Here is a 21,410-nt window from a genome sequence, read left to right on the forward strand (position 1 = left end):
CATAGTGATTCATGAAAATATCACAGGGAAATAAATCATAAGTAGTTTAATAATTGGCGTTGATCATGATAGCGGTTTGGCTGAGAACATGTATTTTGTAGTGTGAGAAGTTGCGATAAGTGTCAGCTTTCCGGGTAAAAGTAAAACTAGATCTTCTCTAGTATTCAACAGTTCTTGGGGGAACCGCCTTTGTCTTCCTTACACTTGAGGATGTGCTGTTCTCGTTCTGTTTGTCCAACGCTAAGAAAGGTGCCGCCACTCTTCGGTCACCGCATGTGCACACTTCTCGCCGATCATGATGGAGGCGACGTTGGTGTTGCAGCGAACAATGACTGGCATGACGGAGGCGTCAGCTACACGCAGATTGCGCACTCCACGGACTCGCAGCCACGGGTCAACGACCGCGTCAGCATCTGCAGAGGGTCCCATCTTGGCTGTGCCCACTGGGTGGAAAAGCGTGCTGGTTAGGTACGGCACAGCGCATCGCCAGTAGTCGTGTTCCAGCAGCGATGAGCGGTTGCAGTTCTTCAGAGGGAACTGCTTTACAGAGTAACCAGCCTTCTTCATTGCCTCTGTCGAGCCCAGCCTGTGGGCGATTTCCACGCCAGCCAGTAGATTCTCGAAGTCGCCAGGGTCTCCAAAATAGCCGGGGTAGATGAGTGGCAGGTCCATCGGGTCGGCAGTCCTCAGTTTGACGCGGCCACGGCTCCTAGGTGCTAATAATGTCACCGAAACTAATATCACGTCCTCGTTTTCAACAAGTTTCTTCAGGGTGCTGGTCACTTCGTCATTCAAATTGAAAGCTTTGGCAACGAGGCTTGCAGTGTTGCTTTGAGCAAGGACGAAGAGGAACTGTATGTCAGGGTAGTCAGTTGGATCGATACCAGGAAGTGTTGGCGGCGCTTTATCTGTCACTGTGAACCCTGTGTAAGAAAAAAGCCGTATGGTTGAAAGAGGGCCTGTCTTGTTCATCAAATATTTGAATAAATCCTCTTCAGGTCTTGTTCACCAACTTTTGCCTTCTGTAATATAGTCCAATGTATGCCAGATGGTCCTGAAGGTTGTAACCAACTCTGAGATCCTTCAGCACTCGTACACCAACCTTATCCAAGTGGGCTTTTGGTCCAATTCCAGAATGCATCAGTATGTGAGGTGTGTTAATAACTCCTGCTGACAGTATTACTTCCTTTCTTGCTCTAACTTCCTTGACAGTACCATCTTTCAAAAACTGTACGCCATATGCTGCCTGGTCCTTTTCTCGAATCAGAACCTTGGTTACGTATGCAAACTTCAGGACATGCAGGTTCGACCTCTGTGTCACTGGCGTCAGGTATCCACGAGCTGTGCTCCACCTCGTACCATTCTTGATGGAGCAGTGTATATCCCCAAACCCCTCAATAATTTTGTAGCCTAGTTCTTTGGCAGCAGCGTCTAGTGTCTCAAAGGCAGGACTTAGGCGCTCCAGTTTCGTGACGTAAATAGATCCACTGCGCCCATGTACACCTGCCATGAGCGGCCTTTTCTTCAGTTCTTCCTCATCAAAGGCCTCCAGTTTCTTGAAGAAGGGCAGTACCTCCCGGTAGGACCACCCATCATTGCCGAGCGCTGCCCAGCCATCATAGTCCTGCTGGCTGCCTCTGATGTACAACATGCCATTGATAGAGCTGGTACCACCGAGACCTTTGCCTCGTGGCCAAGCACATCTTCCATTCACCTGCGCCAGGCAAGTTTGATTTTCTGGTTCCGTCCGGTAAGTCCATTCCATCTGGAACAAAAGTAACCCGATTTTCTTTATATTTATTACCTACTTGATGCTCATTTAACTCTTATATAATTGGTTGGGTTTACATTGTCCGAAACTTGTGGTATATTTTCACACCATACACGTAATTGTTATTGTGGTCTTCAGTCTGAAGACTGGTTTGATGCAGGTTTCCACATTCGGCTATGCTGTGTACGTCTCTTCATCTCTGGATGACTACTGCGACTTACATCTATTTGCATTTGCTTGCTGCAGTTAAGACTTGATCACCCACTTCCATTTTTACCGAGCAATACTTAAATTACAAAATAAACTGTTTTGAGATGCCTTGATGATCTGTCCTACGAATCGATTCCTTCTTTTAGTTACATTTTGCCATACTGTTCTTTTCTCCCCAGCCCGCTGCAGTACCTTTTATCAGTTACTTGACCTATCTCTCTAATTCTCAACATTTCTCTGTAACAATGTATTGCAAAAAATTCTCTTCTCGTTTTGTCTCTACCTCTTATTGTCCACTATTCATTTAATAATAAATTTACTCAGGCAAATATTTTCAGAAAAGACTCTCTAACACCTATATTTACGATAGATGTTAACAGATTTATGTTTTTGAGAAATTATTTTCTTGATATTATTAGTCTTTACCTTATATCTCTTTTTGTTGTCAGCACTGTCAACAGCAAATTTTTCGAAAACAGCAAAACCGAGCAACTACTTTCAGTGTCTCATTTCGTAATGGAATTACTTCAGCATCACCTGATTTTATTCAGCTATATAATATTACTCTTATATTACTTTTGATCGTGTTCATTTAATATCTTCGTTTCAGGACACTACGAATTCCCAATGTTTTATTATGGTGGACAAATTTACATTGCAATCGGCAATGCTCAAGGTATTTATTTATTCTTCTTGAAGTACAATGAAAATACATGAACTATCTAGAACAGCGGGTTGGACGTAGCAATCAACATTCCCTCAATCTGGTTTCACTGAGTGATCTGTTAATCAGTCAGTGACTGTTGAATATGGTGTACATGAAGAAGGCTGTGAAAAGTTTCCATCGCCGAACTGAAGCCTTTATCAGGTCTACAGACGTGTTACGCGGTATTTGTGTGGTGTCTCCTATTTTACTCTGCGGTGTCCTTATTTAACCTCTAAGTGAATGTGGTGGAGCCGCCTGTGATTGATTTCCTGCGTGCCGTGTACACACACAGGCAACGGCCTTGCAGCAGTGGTAACATCTGTTCCCGTCAGATCACCGAACTTAATCGCTGTCGGGTTGGGCTAGCACTTGTATGGGTGACCATCTGGTCTATCCAGCGCTGTTGGCAAGCGGGGTGCACTCGGCCCTTGTGAGGCAAACTGAGGAGCTACTTGATTGAGGATTAGCGGCTCCGGTCACGAAAACTGACAACGGCCGGCAGAGTGGTGTGCTGACCACATGCGCCTCCATAATCGCATCCAGTGATGCCTGTGGGCTGTGGATGACACGGCGGCTGGTCGGTACCGTCGGGCCTTCATGGTCTCTTCGGACGGAGTTTAGTTTAGTTTTTTGTGTACATACACAATGATCTCTAGCTAAGCCGTCAACAGATAACACACGCAATGATTATCTGAAGTGTGAAACGCCAATTAAATTTTTATATAAACACGAATGGGGGACGAATGAAGTCTCGAAACGGTGTAGAATGAAACCGAGAGCAAATGTTTCAGTGCAGATGGAAATAAATTTCGATTAACCCTTGTGAATATGTACGGTCTATACCTGGTGGTGTTTGTTGTACATAAGAACTACACGTATGTCCGCCCCCGGTAGCTGAGTGGTCAGCGCGACAGAATGTCAATCCTAAAGGCCCGGGTTCGTTTCCCGGCTGGGACGGAGATTTTCTCCTCTCAGCGACTGGGTGTTGTGTTGTCCTAATCATTATCATTTCATCCCCATCGACGCGCAAGTCGCCGAAGTGGCGTCAGATCAAAAGACTTGCACCCGGCGAACGGTCTACCCGACGGGAGGGGCTACTCACACGACATTTGCATTTTTACTACACTTATGGGCCAAAAATACACCCTAAGACAAAAAACGACGCGTCACGAAGGAATTATCCGAAAGGAATGGAGATCGGTAGATGTGATATACATCTACAAACACTTGATTAAAATTTCAGTAAAATTGAAAGGTTTATTCAAGAAAAAGAGCTTCACCAATTGAGCAAGTCAATAAGCCGTTGTTCCATCTCTGGGCACTGTGCAAGCAGTTACTCGGAATGGAACTGATTGACAGAGTTCTTGGGTGTCCCCCTGGTGCATGTCATGCTAAATTCTATACACTTGGTGCGATAGATTGTCAAAATCCCTATCTGGTTGGGTGACCCTGCCCTTAATGCTCCTTACATTCTCAACTGGGGAGAGATCCGGGGACTTTTCTGGTCAACGTAAGGATTGGCAAGCACAAATACAAGCAGTAGAAACTCTCACTATGTGCGGGTAGACGCTGAAAAGTAGGCCCAGGATGGCTTGTCATGACGTACCACTGTGCTGTATGGATGCCACGGATGATAAACAAAGATGTCCTGCTATGAGATGAAATGTCACCCCAGACCATCACCACTGTCTGGCCATACGGCGCGCGGTAGCCAGGTTGGTATCTCACCGCTGTCTGCTAGGTCTCCAAACATGTCTATGCTGATCGTTGAGGCCTGGAATCTCACTGAATGGGGTACAACTGTCTTCAGTGATGAGTCCTGCACTGAACTGAGCTCTGATGACCAGCAAAAACGTGTCTAGAGACGCCCTTGACGCCGGTGGGATACGAACCTATCACCCGCCATTCGGACCGACAACCAGGAGTGCGGGTCTGGGGTGCCATTTCAATTCACAGCAAGACTTTTTGGTTGGTACCCTTATAGCGCAGCGGTACATCGATGATATTCTTCGCTTCATTTTGTTTCCCTTCGTGGCAAGCCTTCCTGAGCTTACATTTCAGCAAGATAAGACCTGCCCGCAGACGGTGAGAGTTTCTAATGCTTATCTTCGTTCTTGCCAAACCATACCACGATCGGCAAGGTCAACAGATCTCTCCGGAATTGAGAACGTTCTGAGCATTGTGGGCAGGGCACACCAACCAGCTAGGGATTTTGACGATCTAACGCGCCATTTGGACACAAATTGTCGTGATGTCCCTCAGGAGGACATCAAACAACTTTATCAATTGATGCCAACTCCAACAACTGTTTGCGTAAGGGCCAGATGTGGACCACTGCGTTAAGAAGTGCCCAATTTGTGAGGTTCTTTCTCCTGAATAATTCATCTAATTTTTCCGAAACTGTATTCATCTGTTTGTCTGTACATGTACGTCAAATCTACTGATTTCGGTCCCATTCGGATAATTCCGTCGTGGTGCGCCGTTTCCCTTTTTTTTTCCTTAGAGTGTGTCATGAACACCTGCCTAACATCCCGTTGGTCGGTGGTCTACATTCGGAACGCAATACAGCAACGACACTGTGTCCCGTAGACTCAACAAATCCTTGGCAGGTTTTCAGAGGAACGTGGCACAAGCTGTCTGTTCTTTCGCGTTCGGATCCGGTGAATTTACTGACCGTGACATTAACGTGTGATCACTATCAAGCTACTCGAACTACTGTAGCACGATAGCACGATTATGACCTTGCCTCACAGACAGTTGTCTTTCAGGAAAATGCCATCGTCGTGGGGGAGATGTGAAGCGTGAGTGGATGCAGGTGGTCTGCAGCTAAGTTCAAGCAGACACACAACTGTCATGGTGCCATCTGTTACCACCACAGGTCCCATGAAAACTAAGGTGAAAGTCATGCATGATACTGACCACACTGGCCTACGTCCGCGTTGCAGCGCACGTTTTGAGCAGCCATTCGCCTGGATGATGGCATCTCCGGCCACAACCATTGATCTCGAGTAACAAGAAAAACATTACCATTGATCCACGGTCCAGTCTCAATGATAAGTACCCACTACAGTTGGAAATGGGAGCGGCATTGACTTGATATGGATACATGTACGTGTGAAAAACTTGCAGCTGCAGAGGCATTATACTCTGCCACGATATTAGCCACAGATCGCTACAGCAGTATAGATATATGCGTTGTGAAACACTTTATTTGCATTTGCAACATGTTACTAGAGGTCATTGACTGAAATCGCATGACATGAAAAGTCACGCCTCCTTTCAATGACGTCACACATACGGCTTGCCAAGACGCAATGTTGAGATTCTGTGTCAGCAGTAACCTGACACACGGCAAATTCTGCCTCATCACACACACACACACACACACACACACACACACACACACCATACCACATACATTTTGCTGTGACAATTAGAGCTCACTGTTTTATCTGCCATTAAAATGAAACAGCCAAAAATAGCCAAGTATTTTAGCTGGCGTTAATAGGTAACAGCCTATCAGTATGCAGCCGCCATCTTGACCGTGCTCAAAAATACCCCCAGACCTGAACTTTCTGTAAATTGGCGCCATGTTGAGAAGGAATCAATTTTTAGTAAAAATACATAGAAAGTGTAGCTTGCAGTTTTTCCATATCTAAAATATGTGTCAAGAAAACATCAACACACACAGTGTGCCTGCCAGGTGTGTTCAACATGTAATACAAAATATTTTTTTTCTCCACCAGTTTGGCTTAAAAATGAGGAATCTGTTTCGTCACACCGTGGAATATTCCCGCCTTAGCCCTTGTAGTCTCATGAAGTTCCGATTGGTGGTGGCGCTACATGTAACCTTCAAAAAGACATCTGCAACGGATGTGCTTTCCAACCAGAGAGATGTTATCAAGTTTCTTTTGGCGGAAAACTAGAGCAGCACAGATATCCACAGGTGCTTACAGAATGTCTACGGAGACCTGGCCGTGAACGAAAGTACGGTGAGTCGTTAGGCGATTCGTCTGTAACCATGGCAACGAGGTAGCACAAATCTGTCCGATTTCCCGCATGCTAGCCACTGCTCACTGCTGCGCTACCCTCAGGGAATGGAAGAAAAGACTTCAGAATGTTTGTCGCCCCAAGGAAGCAAACGAATTTCTCCTTCTGCATGATAAAACAAGGCCCCACACAAGTCTGCGTACCCGAGTGGAGCTCACAGAAGTTCATTGAACTGTTCATTCTTATCCGACCTACAGCTCGGGTCTCTCACCTTCTGACGAATAAAGGAATGTCGAAGCACCGCTCCAGAACGACGTCTGGACTCGGCTGATAACCCGAGAACACTTCATCATCGAGATTCGCCGAGAAAGCCTGCATTCCCTCGATTCAGGATGTTGGGCGAGTGAAAAGGAACTAAACCACTCAATTTAAATGCATCGTATGGCGCCACATTGTATGACTTTCTTCCAAAAGTATATAAAAAAAAAAAAAAAAAAAAAAAAACGTGAACAGCTGTGATCAAGTCAAGGACTTGATGAACTTCAACTCTTTTAAGACACATTATGATCACCAGCACTGTGGCCGGCCGCTGTGTCCGAGCGGTTCTAGGCGCTTCAGTCTGGAACCGCGCAACCGCTACAGTCGCAGGTTCGAATCCTGCCTCTGGCATGGATGTGTGTGATGTCCTTAGGTTAGTTAGGTTTAAGTAGTTCAGAGTCTAGAGGACTGATGACCTGAGATGTTAAGTCCCATAGTGCCCAAAGCCATTTTTGAACCAGCACTGTGAAAACATTAACCAGGGAAATCATATGTGTGTGTGCAACAGAGAGAGTAGGGAGAAAATGTGTGTGGAGAACAGTCTTGCACATCAACCATTCCAATTTCTCATTAAATCAATGTTAACATGCCATGATGAGTTACATTCGTGAACCTTCAAATCAAAGTCTAACTCCGCATTTCTCGTACCAATCCATTGACTACATCGACATCGTGTGATGAAATAATTCAGTGCCTAAAACCGAAGATAATGTTTTGAGTCTGTTTTCTTTAGGTGACATTTTAATGATAGTTAATAAAATATATTATGTGTTCAACTTGGGTAAGAGAACTGACCTGCAGGTCTTGAACATGAGCAACAAAAAAATATTAAGACGTACTGTTTGCACAACTTAAACATCAATGACTGATAGTATCATTGTTGATGTGGTATTCAGTCCAGAGACTTGTTTGATAAAGTTCTCCATGCTACTCTATCCTGTGCAGGCTTCTTCATCTCCGAGTAACTATTGCAATCTAACATTCTTCTGAATCAGCTTAGTGTATTCATCTCTTGGTCTCCCTCTACGATTTTTAGCCTCCACGTCTCCCTTCAGTACTAAATTGGTGATCCCTTGACGCCTCAGAACGTGTCCTATCAACCGATTCCTTTCTTCTAGTCAAGTGGTGCCACAAATTCCTCTTCTCCTCATTTCTATTTAGTACCTCCTCATTAGTTACCTGATCTACCCTTCTAATCCTCAGCATTCTTCTGTCACACCACATTTCGAAAGCTTCTGTTCCCTTCTTGTCTAAACTGTTTATCGTCCATGTTTCACTTCCATACATGGCTACACTCCATACAAATACATTCAGAAATGACGTTCTGACACTTAAATCTATACTCGATGTTAACAAATTTCTCTTCTTCAGAAACGCTTTTCATGCCATTGCTTGTTTACATTTTAAGTCCTCTCTACTTCGACCATCATCAGTTATTTTGCTCCCCAAATAGCAACCCTCATCTAATACTTTAGGTGTCTCATTTCCTAATCTAATTCCCTTAGCGTCACATGATTTAATTCGAATACATTCCATTATCATCGTTTTACTCTTGTTTACGTTCTTCTTATATCTTCTTTTCAAGACACTGTCCATTCCCTTCAACTGCTCTTCCAAGTCCTTTGCTGTCTCTGACAGAATTACTATGTCCTCGGCAAACCTCAAAGTTTTTATTTCTTCTCCATAGATTTTAATTTCTCCTCCAAATTTTTCTTTTGCTCCCTTTACTGTTTGCTCAATATGCAGATTGAATGACACTGGGCATAGGCTACAACACTGTCTCACTCCTTTCTCAATCACTACTTCCCTTACGTGCCCCTCGACTCTTATAACTGCCATCTGATTTCTGCACAAATTGTAAATAGCCTTTCACTCCCTGTATTTTATCCCTGCCACCTACAGACTTTGCAAGAGAAAATTCCCATCAACATTGGCAAAATTTCTCTGTCTACAAGAGCTAGAAACGAAGGTATGCCTTTCCTTAATCTATCTTCTAAGATAAGCCGTAGGGTCAGTATTGCCTTGAGTGCTCCAACATTTATACGGAATCCAAAGTGATCTTCCCCGACGTCGACTTCTACAAGTTTTTTCATTCGTCTGTAAAGAATTCGTATTAGTATTTTGAAGCCGTGACTTATTAAACCGATAGTTCGGAAAATTTCACACCTGTCAACACCTGCTTTCTTTGGGATTAGAATTATTATATTCTTCTTGAAGTCTGAGGGTATTTCACTTCTGTCATACATCTTGCTCACCAAATGGTAGAGTTTTGTCATGGTGATCTCTCCCGATGCTGCAAGTAGTTCTAATGGAATGTTGTCTACTCCCGGGGGTTAGTTTAGACTTATGTCTTTCAGTCCTCTGTCAGATTCTTCACGCAGTATCATATCTCCCATTTCATCTTCATCTAAGTCCTCTTCAGTTTCCATAATATTGCCCTCAAGTACTTCACCCTTGTATAGACCCTATGTATACTCCTTCCACATTTCTGCTTTCCCTTCTGTGCTCAGGACTGGTTCTCCATCTGAGCTCTTGATATTCATGCAGGTGGTTCTCTTTATTCCGAAAGTCTCTTTAATTTTCATGTAGGCAGTATTTATCTCACCCCTAGAGATATATGCCTCTACATCCTTGCAAGTGCAAGTCCTCTAGCCATCCCTGCCTAGCCATTTTGCACTTCCTGTCGATCTCATTTTTAGATGTTTGTATTCCTTCTCTACTGCTTCATTTGCTGCGTTTCTATATTTTCTCCTTTCCTCAATCAAATTCAATATCTTTTATGTTATCCAAGGATTTCTACTCGCCTTTCTACCTACTTGCTCCTCTGCCGCCTTTCCCTGTTTCATCTCTCAGAGCTATCCATTCTTCTTCTACTGCATTTCTTTCTCCTGTTCTTGTCAGTCGTTCCCTAATGCTCTTTCTGAAACTCTCTACAACCTCTGGTTCTTCCAGTTTATCCAGGTCCCATCTCCTTTTTGCAATTTCTTCAGTTTTTATCTACAGTTCATAACCAATAAATTGTGATCAGAGTGGCAGCATCAGCATAAAATTGAATATTTTGAATACATAATATAAAAATTCATTTTTTGACTTGGTCTTTCAACTATGAACCTATACAGAGAACAAGTGTGTAAATTAATATTTGACCACACTACTTCTGTATCTCTATTTACTGATTTGTAAAGAATTTTGATGGACGGTGACACAAAGTGTGAATTCTGCATGTAAAGTTGAATTTTGCACTATATATGTCTCGAGTTGTACAAGTGTTTGTGCAAAGTGTGTCATTGTGCAGCTATGTACTATTATGCACATTTCGGCATTTTACCATGTCGTAATGCACATATTTGTAAAACCGATGAATGAGTTTGTGGTGTCGTCCAAAGACTGAGGTCTCATTTTACAGCTGGTACCGGACAATGGGACCACAAGCTAAAGACAGTACAGTCGGCGCCAAATACAGCCACGAATGAGAGACATAGGTGAAGACACTTGCTCAAGGGGTTCCATACACCACAGCTTTTGGATGTCTGCTTACGTCAGAGCGCAGCGCTGCTCGCCACTCTCTGTGATCATAGATTAAGAGAACACCATCTGGCAGCACTAGTATCATTAGTCAGAACTGTGCACCAAAATTTTAATGTTAATTGCACATTAATATGCGACTGCCTCCCTGTATTAGTCATGTACAAACATTTCTTCTTGTAGTCAGCTATAGTAGTATGGTTCAAATGGCTCTGAGCACTATGGGACTTAACATCTGAGGTCGTCAGTCCCCTAGAACTTAGAACTACTTAAACCTAACTAACCTAAGGATATGGTTCAAATGGCTCTGAGCACTATGGGACTCAACTGCTGAGGTCATTAGTCCCCTAGAACTTAGAACTAGTTAAACCTAACTAACCTAAGGATATCACACACATCCATGTCCGAGGCAGGATTCGAACCTGCGACGGTAGCGGTCGCGCGGTTCCAGACTGAAGCGCCTAGAACCGCTCGGCCACAGCGGTCGGCAGCGATAGTTATAAAAATATATTGTGATTCTAGTGGACAGGGAGTGTATCTGAGTGAAGTATTCTGTATTGAAAAGTTACAGTAAAATGAACTAATATTTTATATGTGTGTTGTAGTACTTACTTGAACTTCTCCTTAAGCAAATGTAAGTTTGCTACGACACAAAGAAGATTTCAATTTTAAGAAATTATTTTGGAGTGACAGTGGGCATCAGTTGGTCTTTTAAAAAGAAATGAAAGACTATGATTGAACCTAAATCATCAGTGTGCGAATGAGTAAGAAAATTAATAATGCATCTTTTGTAAAGTCAATAAGAATGAATGAAATTTCAGACAAGAACAGAATTTTAATACTAATTTAAGCGAAAAATGAATTGCTACATAAGCTGATACCCTTAATGAATGTCACGTTGTTTAATGAAGTTATCTTTTATACCAGCCAGAAAATGGGTGAGTGTGTGATGGCGTAGTAGAATAACAAGGGATATGATAAATGATGAAATGTACACTTGGCAAAAATCCTGTCCTTCATGAAACAATGCAATCTTAGGACAGATCTGTTTGATGCGATAACGCTATAACAAGTTTTGAGTGCAACTGCAGCTGCATAAATTTGAAAAGAGGAGGAAGGGCAAAGTTACATGCGACCTCACATAGCAAAAATGTTCGGCTTCACATGCGGTTCCTCTTAGTAGAAATGCGTCGGCTCAAAATCGTTGTCACAATACACGCCCTAAATTTGACAGTTGTGACCCTTCGGTTAAATTGTCTGGCTGATGGCATGTTTGCGAAATTGTATGAAACATACAACGTTAATATAACATGTAACAACGCTAATAATAATATCGGGAGCTAAATTAACGACACATAAATGATGTAGGCCACACAGTTGCGATTTGGAGAGAATAATGTTTATTCATAAAGCAAACTAATAGCGAAAGTGGTCGTATTTAGAGTTACTACTATACTGGAGCGCAAATCCATTTGACACAGTTCGATCATTCACAATCTCATCTCGAAATATAAGTTATCTATGCGAAAAGTTAGAGTTCACACCAGGCTCACGGCTTCTCACCGCTCAGAGACTAAGTCCCGCCATACCACACTATTTTCTAAGTCGTTTCACTTCCTAGCTACCTAAAGACCGACCGTCCGCTTTCGCGTCTCCATCAGCACTGTCCCTCTGCCCGTCCCCGGCAACGTTTCCCGCTCGCCGAACACACTCGCTCAAATGACTAGGACATTTCCCTTTCGTGAAGCCGTCCATCTGATTGGCTACAGCTTATTCTACATTATTTTACATTTTGACATGTTTAAATAATCAAAGCTTAACCACTTTCACGTTCTAAATAAAGTAACAATAATATCAATTACATAATAAACGTTAAATTCTTTTACATAACCCAATACCGATGTGGACTCTGACCACAATCTATTGGTTATGACCTGTAGATTAAAACTGAAGAAACTGCAAAAAGGTGGGAATTTAAGGAGATGGGACCTGGATAAACTAAAAGAACCAGAGGTTGTACAGAGATTCAGGGAGAGCATAAGGGAGCAATTGACAGGAATGGGGGAAATAAATACAGTAGAAGAAGAATGGGTAGCTTTGAGGGATGAAGTAGTGAAGGCAGCAGAGTATCAAGTAGGTAAAAAGATGAGGGCTAGTAGAAATCCTTGGGTAACAGTAGAAATATTGAATTTAATTGATGAAAGGAGAAAATATAAAAATGCAGTAAATGAAGCAGGCAAAAAGGAATACAAACGTCTCAAAAATGAGATCGACAGGAAGTGCAAAATGGCTAAGCAGGGATGGCTAGAGGACAAATGTAAGGATGTAGAGGCCTATCTCACTAGGGGTAAGATAGATACCGCCTACAGGAAAATTAAAGAGACCTTTGGAGATAAGAGAACGACTTGTATGAATATCAAGAGCTCAGATGGAAACCCAGTTCTAAGCAAAGAAGGGAAAGCAGAAAGGTGGAAGGAGTATATAGAGGGTCTATACAAGGGCGATGTACTTGAGGACAATATTATGGAAATGGAAGAGGATGTAGATGAAGATGAAATGGGAGATACGATACTGCGTGAAGAGTTTGACAGAGCACTGAAAGACCTGAGTCGAAACAAGGCCCCCGGAGTAGACAATATTCCATTGGAACTACTGACGGCCGTGGGAGAGCCAGTCCTGACAAAACTCTACCATCTGGTGAGCAAGATGTATGAAACAGGCGAAATACCCTCAGACTTCAAGAAGAATATAATAATTCCAATCCCAAAGAAAGCAGGTGTTGACAGATGTGAAAATTACCGAACTATCAGCTTAATAAGTCACAGCTGCAAAATACTAACACGAATTCTTTACAGACGAATGGAAAAACTAGTAGAAGCCAACCTCGGGGAAGATCAGTTTGGATTCCGTAGAAACACTGGAACACGTGAGGCAATACTGACCTTACGACTTATCTTTGAAGAAAGATTAAGGAAAGGCAAACCTACCTTTCTAGCATTTGTAGACTTAGAGAAAGCTTTTGACAATGTTGACTGGAATACTCTCTTTCAAATTCTAAAGGTGGCAGGGGTAAAATAGAGGGAGCGAAAGGCTATTTACAATTTGTACAGAAACCAGATGGCAGTTATAAGAGTCGAGGGACATGAAAGGGAAGCAGTGGTTGGGAAGGGAGTAAGACAGGGTTGTAGCCTCTTCCCGATGTTGTTCAATCTGTATATTGAGCAAGCAGTAAAGGAAACAAAAGAAAAATTCGGAGTAGGTATTAAAATTCATGGAGAAGAAATAAAAACTTTGAGGTTCGCCGATGACATTGTAATTCTGTCAGAGACAGCAAAGGACTTGGAAGAGCAGTTGAACGGAATGGACAGTGTCTTGAAAGGAGGATATAAGATGAACATCAACAAAAGCAAAACAAGGATAATGGAATGTAGTCTAATTAAGTCGGGTGATGCTGAGGGAATTAGATTAGGAAATGAGGCACTTAAAGTAGTAAAGGAGTTTTGCTATTTGGGGAGCAAAATAACTGATGATGGTCGAAGTAGAGAGGATATAAAATGTAGGCTGGCAATGGCAAGGAAAGCGTTTCTGAAGAAGAGAAATTTGTTAACATCCAGTATTGATATAAGTGTCAGGAAGTCATTTCTGAAAGTATTCGTATGGAGTGTAGCCATGTATGGAAGTGAAACATGGACGATAAATAGTTTGGACAAGAAGAGAATAGAAGCTTTCGAAATGTGGTGCTACAGAAGAATGCTGAAGATTAGATGGGTAGATCACATAACTAATGTGGAAGTATTGAATAGGATTGGGGAGAAGAGAAGTTTGTGGCACAACTTGACCAGAAGAAGGGATCGGTTGGTAGGACATGTTCTGAGGCATCAAGGGATCACCAATTTAGTATTGGAGGGCAGCGTGGAGGGTAAAAATCGTAGAGGGAGACCAAGAGATGAATACACTAAGCAGATTCAGAAGGATGTAGGTTTCAGTAGGTACTGGGAGATGAAAAAGCTTGCACAGGATAGAGTAGCATGGAGAGCTGCATCAAACCAGTCTCAGGACTGAAGACCACAACAACAACAACAACAAACCAATACCATTTCCTTCTTAACTTTCAATGTCACGGCCAGTAGCCTTGTACCAATGTGCTTTCTGATAAATAAATAAAGAACAAAAGTAACTATTATGCACTAAAATTTATAACAAATATTCTGTTACCTAATGATTCAATAAGGTGTGATGCTGTCATAGTTCATTGTGTTTTGTATGGAGGAAATGAAGATCTGATGCTGAAGTGAAAATAATAATAACTAAATTTACTATATCTTTCAAACAAATAAAGTTGCAGAGTTGATGTTTACAACATTTGTCGTTTTAATGATGCGCTTCTATATGAAATATCGATCGTTAAGATCGACCAAACTGTTCAGATTTCAGCATTCAGATCTTTGTTACAAAACTTGTTAATTTCACTTTAATAGCAAATCCTAAACTATTATAGATATGATCAATATTCAAGTTTTATTGGGATCGCCATGAAAATTTATGAAGGATGGTAGATTAAAATTACTGTAGCTCCATTCCCAGAATTACTACAGAGTTAAAAAGTTTTCATAAATGTTTCTCTTTATGGCCGATCTTAGGTCCGCCTTATTTAACACTGCTACATCACCATGGCCACTCACAGCTTTTACGGGGTTTCCCTATGATGTAGGTTCTCGTCTGTCTCACTGGCGCACAACAGCACTTAGGCCTCATTCAGCACAACAGTCGCCTGTGAATTTCCCCAAATTGTAGCGAATCTGCGTTCTTTGTGGCACACGGTCCTGGACGACAGGGTTTGTTTCTGAATTCCTGGAGGCTGACTCTTTCGGCCATATACTTAAATGAGAGCGAAATGCTCATTAACTCACACACCGCCACTTCATAACATGTTGGCGTGACATGTGTGTTATGAAGTACCACCCAAATTTACAAGACACAAATTAATAATACAAAAACATAAATATCCTAAGCGCCAGATCAATAGTGTACTTATTTGTAGTGGTGTTGATGCAGCAAGCTTTAAATTTAAAGAAACTTATATCTAACATAAATTATGAATTGCGGCATTTTAATTAAATGCCAAATAAAACCATACATCTATCAAAAGCGACTGTCTATTGAAATGCCGCGGAAATATCAGCGGCACTGCGCTCACTTTCACAGAACTTTTTGTCACAACGAAGTCTCCAGCGGCGCTTCACAGATTCGGAGCCGAAAACCCCACCGAATTCTGTATGGCTCTGCGTTTCATCGCCAACGTGTTTCGGGAACAAATCTGTTGAAAATCGAATCGGGTGTAAATACCAGAAAACAATCACTTTCCGAAACCACCCAGGTTCTGCACTGAACGCTTCCTCCAATGGAATCGATACAAACAGATCTAAACTACACAGTAAACAATTGATTTACAGCGTCTGCAAGACGCTCGTAAATTCTTCAATGATTCTAACACGTAGTTCAGGTCCCACTAGAGACTTGCATTTCTTGACAGATTCCCAATCGACTTCATCGGCAAATTAATATTTTCTTCATAATTTAAATAACCCCCTTAGACTCAAAACTAACTACAAATATGAACAAATCTAACCCCTCGTTTAACTCCGTTCAGTGAAGCTGTGTACACAAATCGATACTTCATACTACAATAAAGTATTCCCCAAAACATTCTCAGATAAGTAGATAATTCATCTGTCCTCCTAGGTAAGCATTCTTAATTTTCATTTTCCAAATGTCTCCGACCTCCATGCACCCAAAAAAAAAATGGCTCTGAGCACTATGGGACTTAACATCTATGGTCATCAGTCCCCTAGAACTTAGAACTACTTAAACCTAACTAACCTAAGGACATCACACAACACCCAGCCATCACGAGGCAGAGAAAATCCCTGACCCCGCCGGGAATCGAACCCGGGAACCCGGGCGTGGGAAGCGAGAACGCTACCGCACGACCACGAGATGCGGGCACCATACACCCAAATTGGCCTTGCACTAACTTATAATTTGGAAATTACAGCTAACATAAAACCATCCAAAAACTTAAGTCTAACAGACACATAAATAAATCTCTTGTATACCCTCAAAAACCTAATTTATATGCGTACTGTGCACTGATGTTTGACTATATACCGTTCACCAAATAATTTAGTTCTCTGACCTCCTCGCACCCAAATGTGCGTCTAAACTATCTCTTTATAGTTGCACAGAGCTTGTGCCAAAAAAAAAAAAACCTTATGTGACGAAACAACAAACAAACTACAATAAATACTGAAATGAAACATTGCAAATTTCCCACCTTATAATCTAAACCAGATACACTTATTTCTTAACCTACTTTCCCCTTCTCAATGTACAGTCTCAATTCCGTCACATTTCTTAATCCTAGAAGTTTTCCTGACACAGGGTATTTGAGTCAGTAGGCATTAGGTTGTGGACATTCTGCGACTACAAATGGCCCATAGTACAGCTCAAACAACTTTTTTTATTTTTCCATCCATTTCGCTGGACTTTTCTTTTGTACGTACTAGGACGTTGTCTCCTATTTTGTATTTAATAGGTTTGTATCGCCCATTATGCCGATTCTTCCTTTCCGCTGCCAACTTCTCCATACGGGATTTTACCGCCTGCTTCCTCTCAGCGGCCGACTCAGCCTGGCACTGCGGGGGCTCCACAATTTCCGTCAGTAGAAATTTCGGTGTGACACCCGTCATCACCTCCAAGGGTGAATATCCAGTTGCGTTACTTTTCACGGTGTTTAGAACGGCCTCAAACGAACGTACGTATTCCACCCACTTTGAGTGTCTATCACTCGCGTAAATCTGACACAGTCGTCCAGCTCCTCGCATATACCACTCGCAAGGGTTACTCGCTGTGTGGTACACGGATATTTTAATGTGTTTTATATCCTGGTAGTTCATAAATTTGTTCCAAACGTTTAATGTAAACTGAGATCCGCTGTCAAATAACAACCATTCGGGTTTTATTTCGTTTTTAAATAAATCCTTTTCTAATTTGGCTATCAGCGTGTTTCTGTTAGCTTTCTGTATCGGATAAAGTTTAATAAATTTTGAAAAGAGGTCCACAACAACAAATAGTACGTCATACCTCCATGTCCTGTGGGCAGTTGGCCAAAAATGTCAACCGAAGTTGCTCTCCTACCTTGGTCGGTATTATAAAAAAAGTACTCCGTCTTCAGGCCACGAGTGGCCTACCGGGACCATCCGACCGCCGTGTTATCCTCGGTGGAGGATGCGGATAGGAGGGGCGTGGGGTCAGCACACCGCTATCCCGGACGTAAGATGGTATTCTTGACCGAAGCCGCTACTATTCGGTCTAGTAGCTCCTCAATTGGCATCACGAGGCTGAGTGCACCCCGAAAACTGGCAACAGCGCATGGCGGCCTGGATGGTCACCCATTCAAGTGCCGACCACGTCCGACAGCGCTTAACATCGGTTATCTCACGGGAACCGGTGTATCATCTGCAGCAGGGCCGTTGCCCTTTGGTCGGTATTACACATTGCATTTCCCCTTGTTGAGTTGTAGTGCAATATTTTACTCGCTGACATCGATCACAGGCAGCCAACTTTGTGCGTACTAGTCTAGCGAGGTTATTAATATGGATGTATTGCTCTATAAGTTCCGTGCATTTCTGGGCCCCATAATTACCGTGACTTACATGGACGTAATCTATCAGCTGTTCCACATATTTGTCTGGGAAGCACAGTCTCCAGTGATCCGTCTTCTCGTAACTTCTGCGGAACAGCACACCCGTGTAGATCTTGAAATAGCGGGGTGTTTTTTCGTAGCCCTTGCTGTCAAAATGGATTTTGATGTTCCTCGGTCCAGGGTCATCATTTTGCTCTCTCTTTGTATCCCTGCAGACCGCACGAATTTCCTTCTCCCCCGATTCATGTACAGCAGCTGAAATTCGTTCTTTGTCTCCTCCCCCTTCATTGCCTTCCTCTCCAACGGGAAGCCGTGACAGAGCATCGACAATACAATTCTCGGTCTCTTTAATGTAGCGTATCTGGCAACTAAATTGCTGCAGGAACATTGCCAGGCGCATCAAACGGTCGTTTAGTATTCTACAGTCTTGCAAAAAGCTGAGGGCCTTACGGTCGGATAGCACTGTTACCGCTCTACCTTCGAAATACATACGGAACATTTTGAATCCATACATGATTGCAAGCAGCTCCTTCTCTGATATGCTGTAGCCACTCTCGTGTTTGTTGAGTATGCGGCTAGCAAAAGCCACACTCCGATGTTCTATCTTCCTGTCGATTTGTTTTTCTTGGCAGATTTCGCAGCCTATCCCATAATCTGAACTGTCCGACGACAAACAGAACGGAAGTGTCAACGGAAGTGTCATGTCGGGATAATAGAGCATCTTGCTCGAAAACAGTTTATCCTTTATGGTCTGAAATTCTTTTTCACATTCCACGGTCCATTTCCAAGATGCAATTATCTTTAATAACTTTCATAAATTTGACTTATTCATTGCTCCATCCTCAAGAATTTTCGATGAAACCCGCACAACCGGCGTACGATTTTAATTGCTTTCTGTTGGCCTTTTACAATCCGAGATTGACTTTAGTTTCTCGGTACTCGGTAAAATTACCTCAGATGTAAGAGAGTGTCTCAGAAACTGAATTTCCTCTCAGAAAAAGTCGCATTTAGCAATCTTTAACGTCATCCGAACTTATCTTAAGGCCACAAGCACACCCTCCAGCCATTTACAATGTTCGTTCCACGATTCCGTCGCTGTTAAAATGTCGTCAACATAGATCACCAACTTACTCATCAAGTGTTCTTCTAAGACATGGCTTAGCGCTCTCACAAATACTGCCACTGAAATCGTGAGCCCGAATGCCACAACCCTGAACCAGTAGCTTCGTCCTTCGAATAAGAAAGCTGTGTAACGTCTGCTTTCTTCTGCCAATGAGATTTGCCAAAATCCTGAAGTCAAGTCAACACTAGACGTCAATTTTATGTTCCTGAAGTTTTGCAGCAGTTCCTCCATATGACCAGACTAGTCGAGTTCTCTCACAATTACCTTATTTATCTTACGCGCGTCTAACACGATTCTAACCGATTTGTCTTTTTTCTTTACAATTACAATGGGATTACAATAACCGCTCCTACACTGCTCTATAATATCCCATTCTAGCATTTCCCTTAACCTGGACCTGACGGCTTCCCGATTAACAATAGGAATTACATAAGGCTTGCACATAATCGACTCGTGCGGCTTTGCTTTAATGGAGTATTCAAAGTCTGTTACTTTACCAGGACGAACATAAAATATGTCCTCATAACGACACAACAATTCACATAACTCCTTCTTCTCTACCTCCGATATACCCTCGACTGCTTCTAGCGTTTCCTTTACCTAGTCACACATATTGTTCTATTCATCCCAGCCATGTGTAATTATGGTGTGCGTAATCTGGTTGTCCCCAGTCAAAAGATTCTTAAATTTTACTTTCCTTTTGTAAACTCTCAGTTTCAAAATCCAAGCACCTTCCCACGCAGTGAAGCGAAGTTTCATATTTACGTAAGAAATCCGTTCCCAGCACCACATCTTTTACAAGTCCATTCACTACAAAGCATCCTATATTAAAATGATTCTCCTCGCACTTGAATTCCAAGTCCACTTCATGCCTTATCGGCTTACTTAAACCGCAACTGCCATTTTAATTTTTACACTATTTAATGTAGTAATATTAATTTCTTATTCTTTACCTTACGTATAAAATCATCCGACGCTGCCGACACATTACTTCCAGTGTTGAGCAATGCATCTACTTTCTCGTCATTAACTTTAATTTCAATGATAGGCTGAACATTAATCGATTCTTTTCGCTCTAAACGCTGTTCCCTCAATAAATCATTATTTATGCCTCGTCCCTTCTCTTCCATCTCTAGAATACACATATCCTCTTCGATCCACCCCTCAATTTCGTACTCGTCCCAGAATAATTCATTAAATGCTTCTTTCACACCAATTTTATTTTTTCTCCCTTCTAGACCTCTCGCTATCTTAAACTTCCCTTGAGTCCACAACTGAGGCAATAACGATCGTAATGTTCTACCGTACCATCGCCAATCAGTTACAGTAAAATCACATTCCTTCTTAAGATACCATTCTGTCCAAATATCACTTTCTGTATTAGAATCAAACTCACTGTATTCTCCCTTAGGATTATCGACATTAGTAGCTAAAACATCATTATCATGAAATAAAGCATTACTATTTACTTCTGCGTCATTAGAAACGCGTTTACAAACAGCACATTCAACAGCCGCTGGTACAACTCGAAACATAAAATCTCATTTACCTCCGTCGACAAATCACCAATATAAGAACCGTTCATAGTTTCACCATCCTCTGTCATTACATCACCTAAATCGTAGCTACAGCGTAGCGCAATTTCAGAATCAACAGTACCGTTAAATTCCGCTGCGTTTTGATTTAACCTGACCATGATACCTTTTCCTCTAATACACATTCCTGCGTCACGTCAATTTCAGATCGCACATCAAATTCAGATCCACATTCATTCTCAAACAAACATTCAAGATTCACAGATTCATCCATACTTTCAGGTTCACCTCCATTAGTAGAAAGATACGCACAGGTTTCTTACTCTGAAGTATCAATACCAGCAGCTTCAACTTTCGTAACTTCAGCGCATAAAACATCTTTAATACCTTCCTTCAAAAATAATTCGCCAATATCCGCCGGTACACGCACAAATTCATCAACAGCTGACGAGACTAATGCTGTGCCACCCTTATTGACCTTCTTAACAACTTTCGCCGTCACAGTATCACTTGAAACCTTCATCACT

At 42.2% G+C, this 21,410-nt stretch overlaps 1 protein-coding gene across 1 annotated transcript in view; it reads right to left on the bottom strand.

Annotated features, from left to right (window-relative positions):
- Positions 1–240: 240 nt before the first annotated feature.
- Positions 241–21,410, bottom strand: part of LOC124709044 (glucose dehydrogenase [FAD, quinone]-like) — a 67,751-nt gene continuing 46,581 nt past the window's right edge. The window contains exons 3-4 of the mRNA XM_047240690.1: positions 1,069–1,765; positions 241–923 (exon numbers count right to left, since the gene is read on the bottom strand). Coding sequence (XP_047096646.1) covers positions 241–923; positions 1,069–1,765 — 1,380 coding nt within the window. The remainder of the gene's footprint in view (positions 924–1,068; positions 1,766–21,410) is intronic.

This window comes from Schistocerca piceifrons, chromosome 7, assembly GCF_021461385.2.
Source record: "Schistocerca piceifrons isolate TAMUIC-IGC-003096 chromosome 7, iqSchPice1.1, whole genome shotgun sequence".
In the NCBI taxonomy this organism is placed as follows: Eukaryota; Metazoa; Arthropoda; class Insecta; order Orthoptera; family Acrididae; genus Schistocerca; species Schistocerca piceifrons.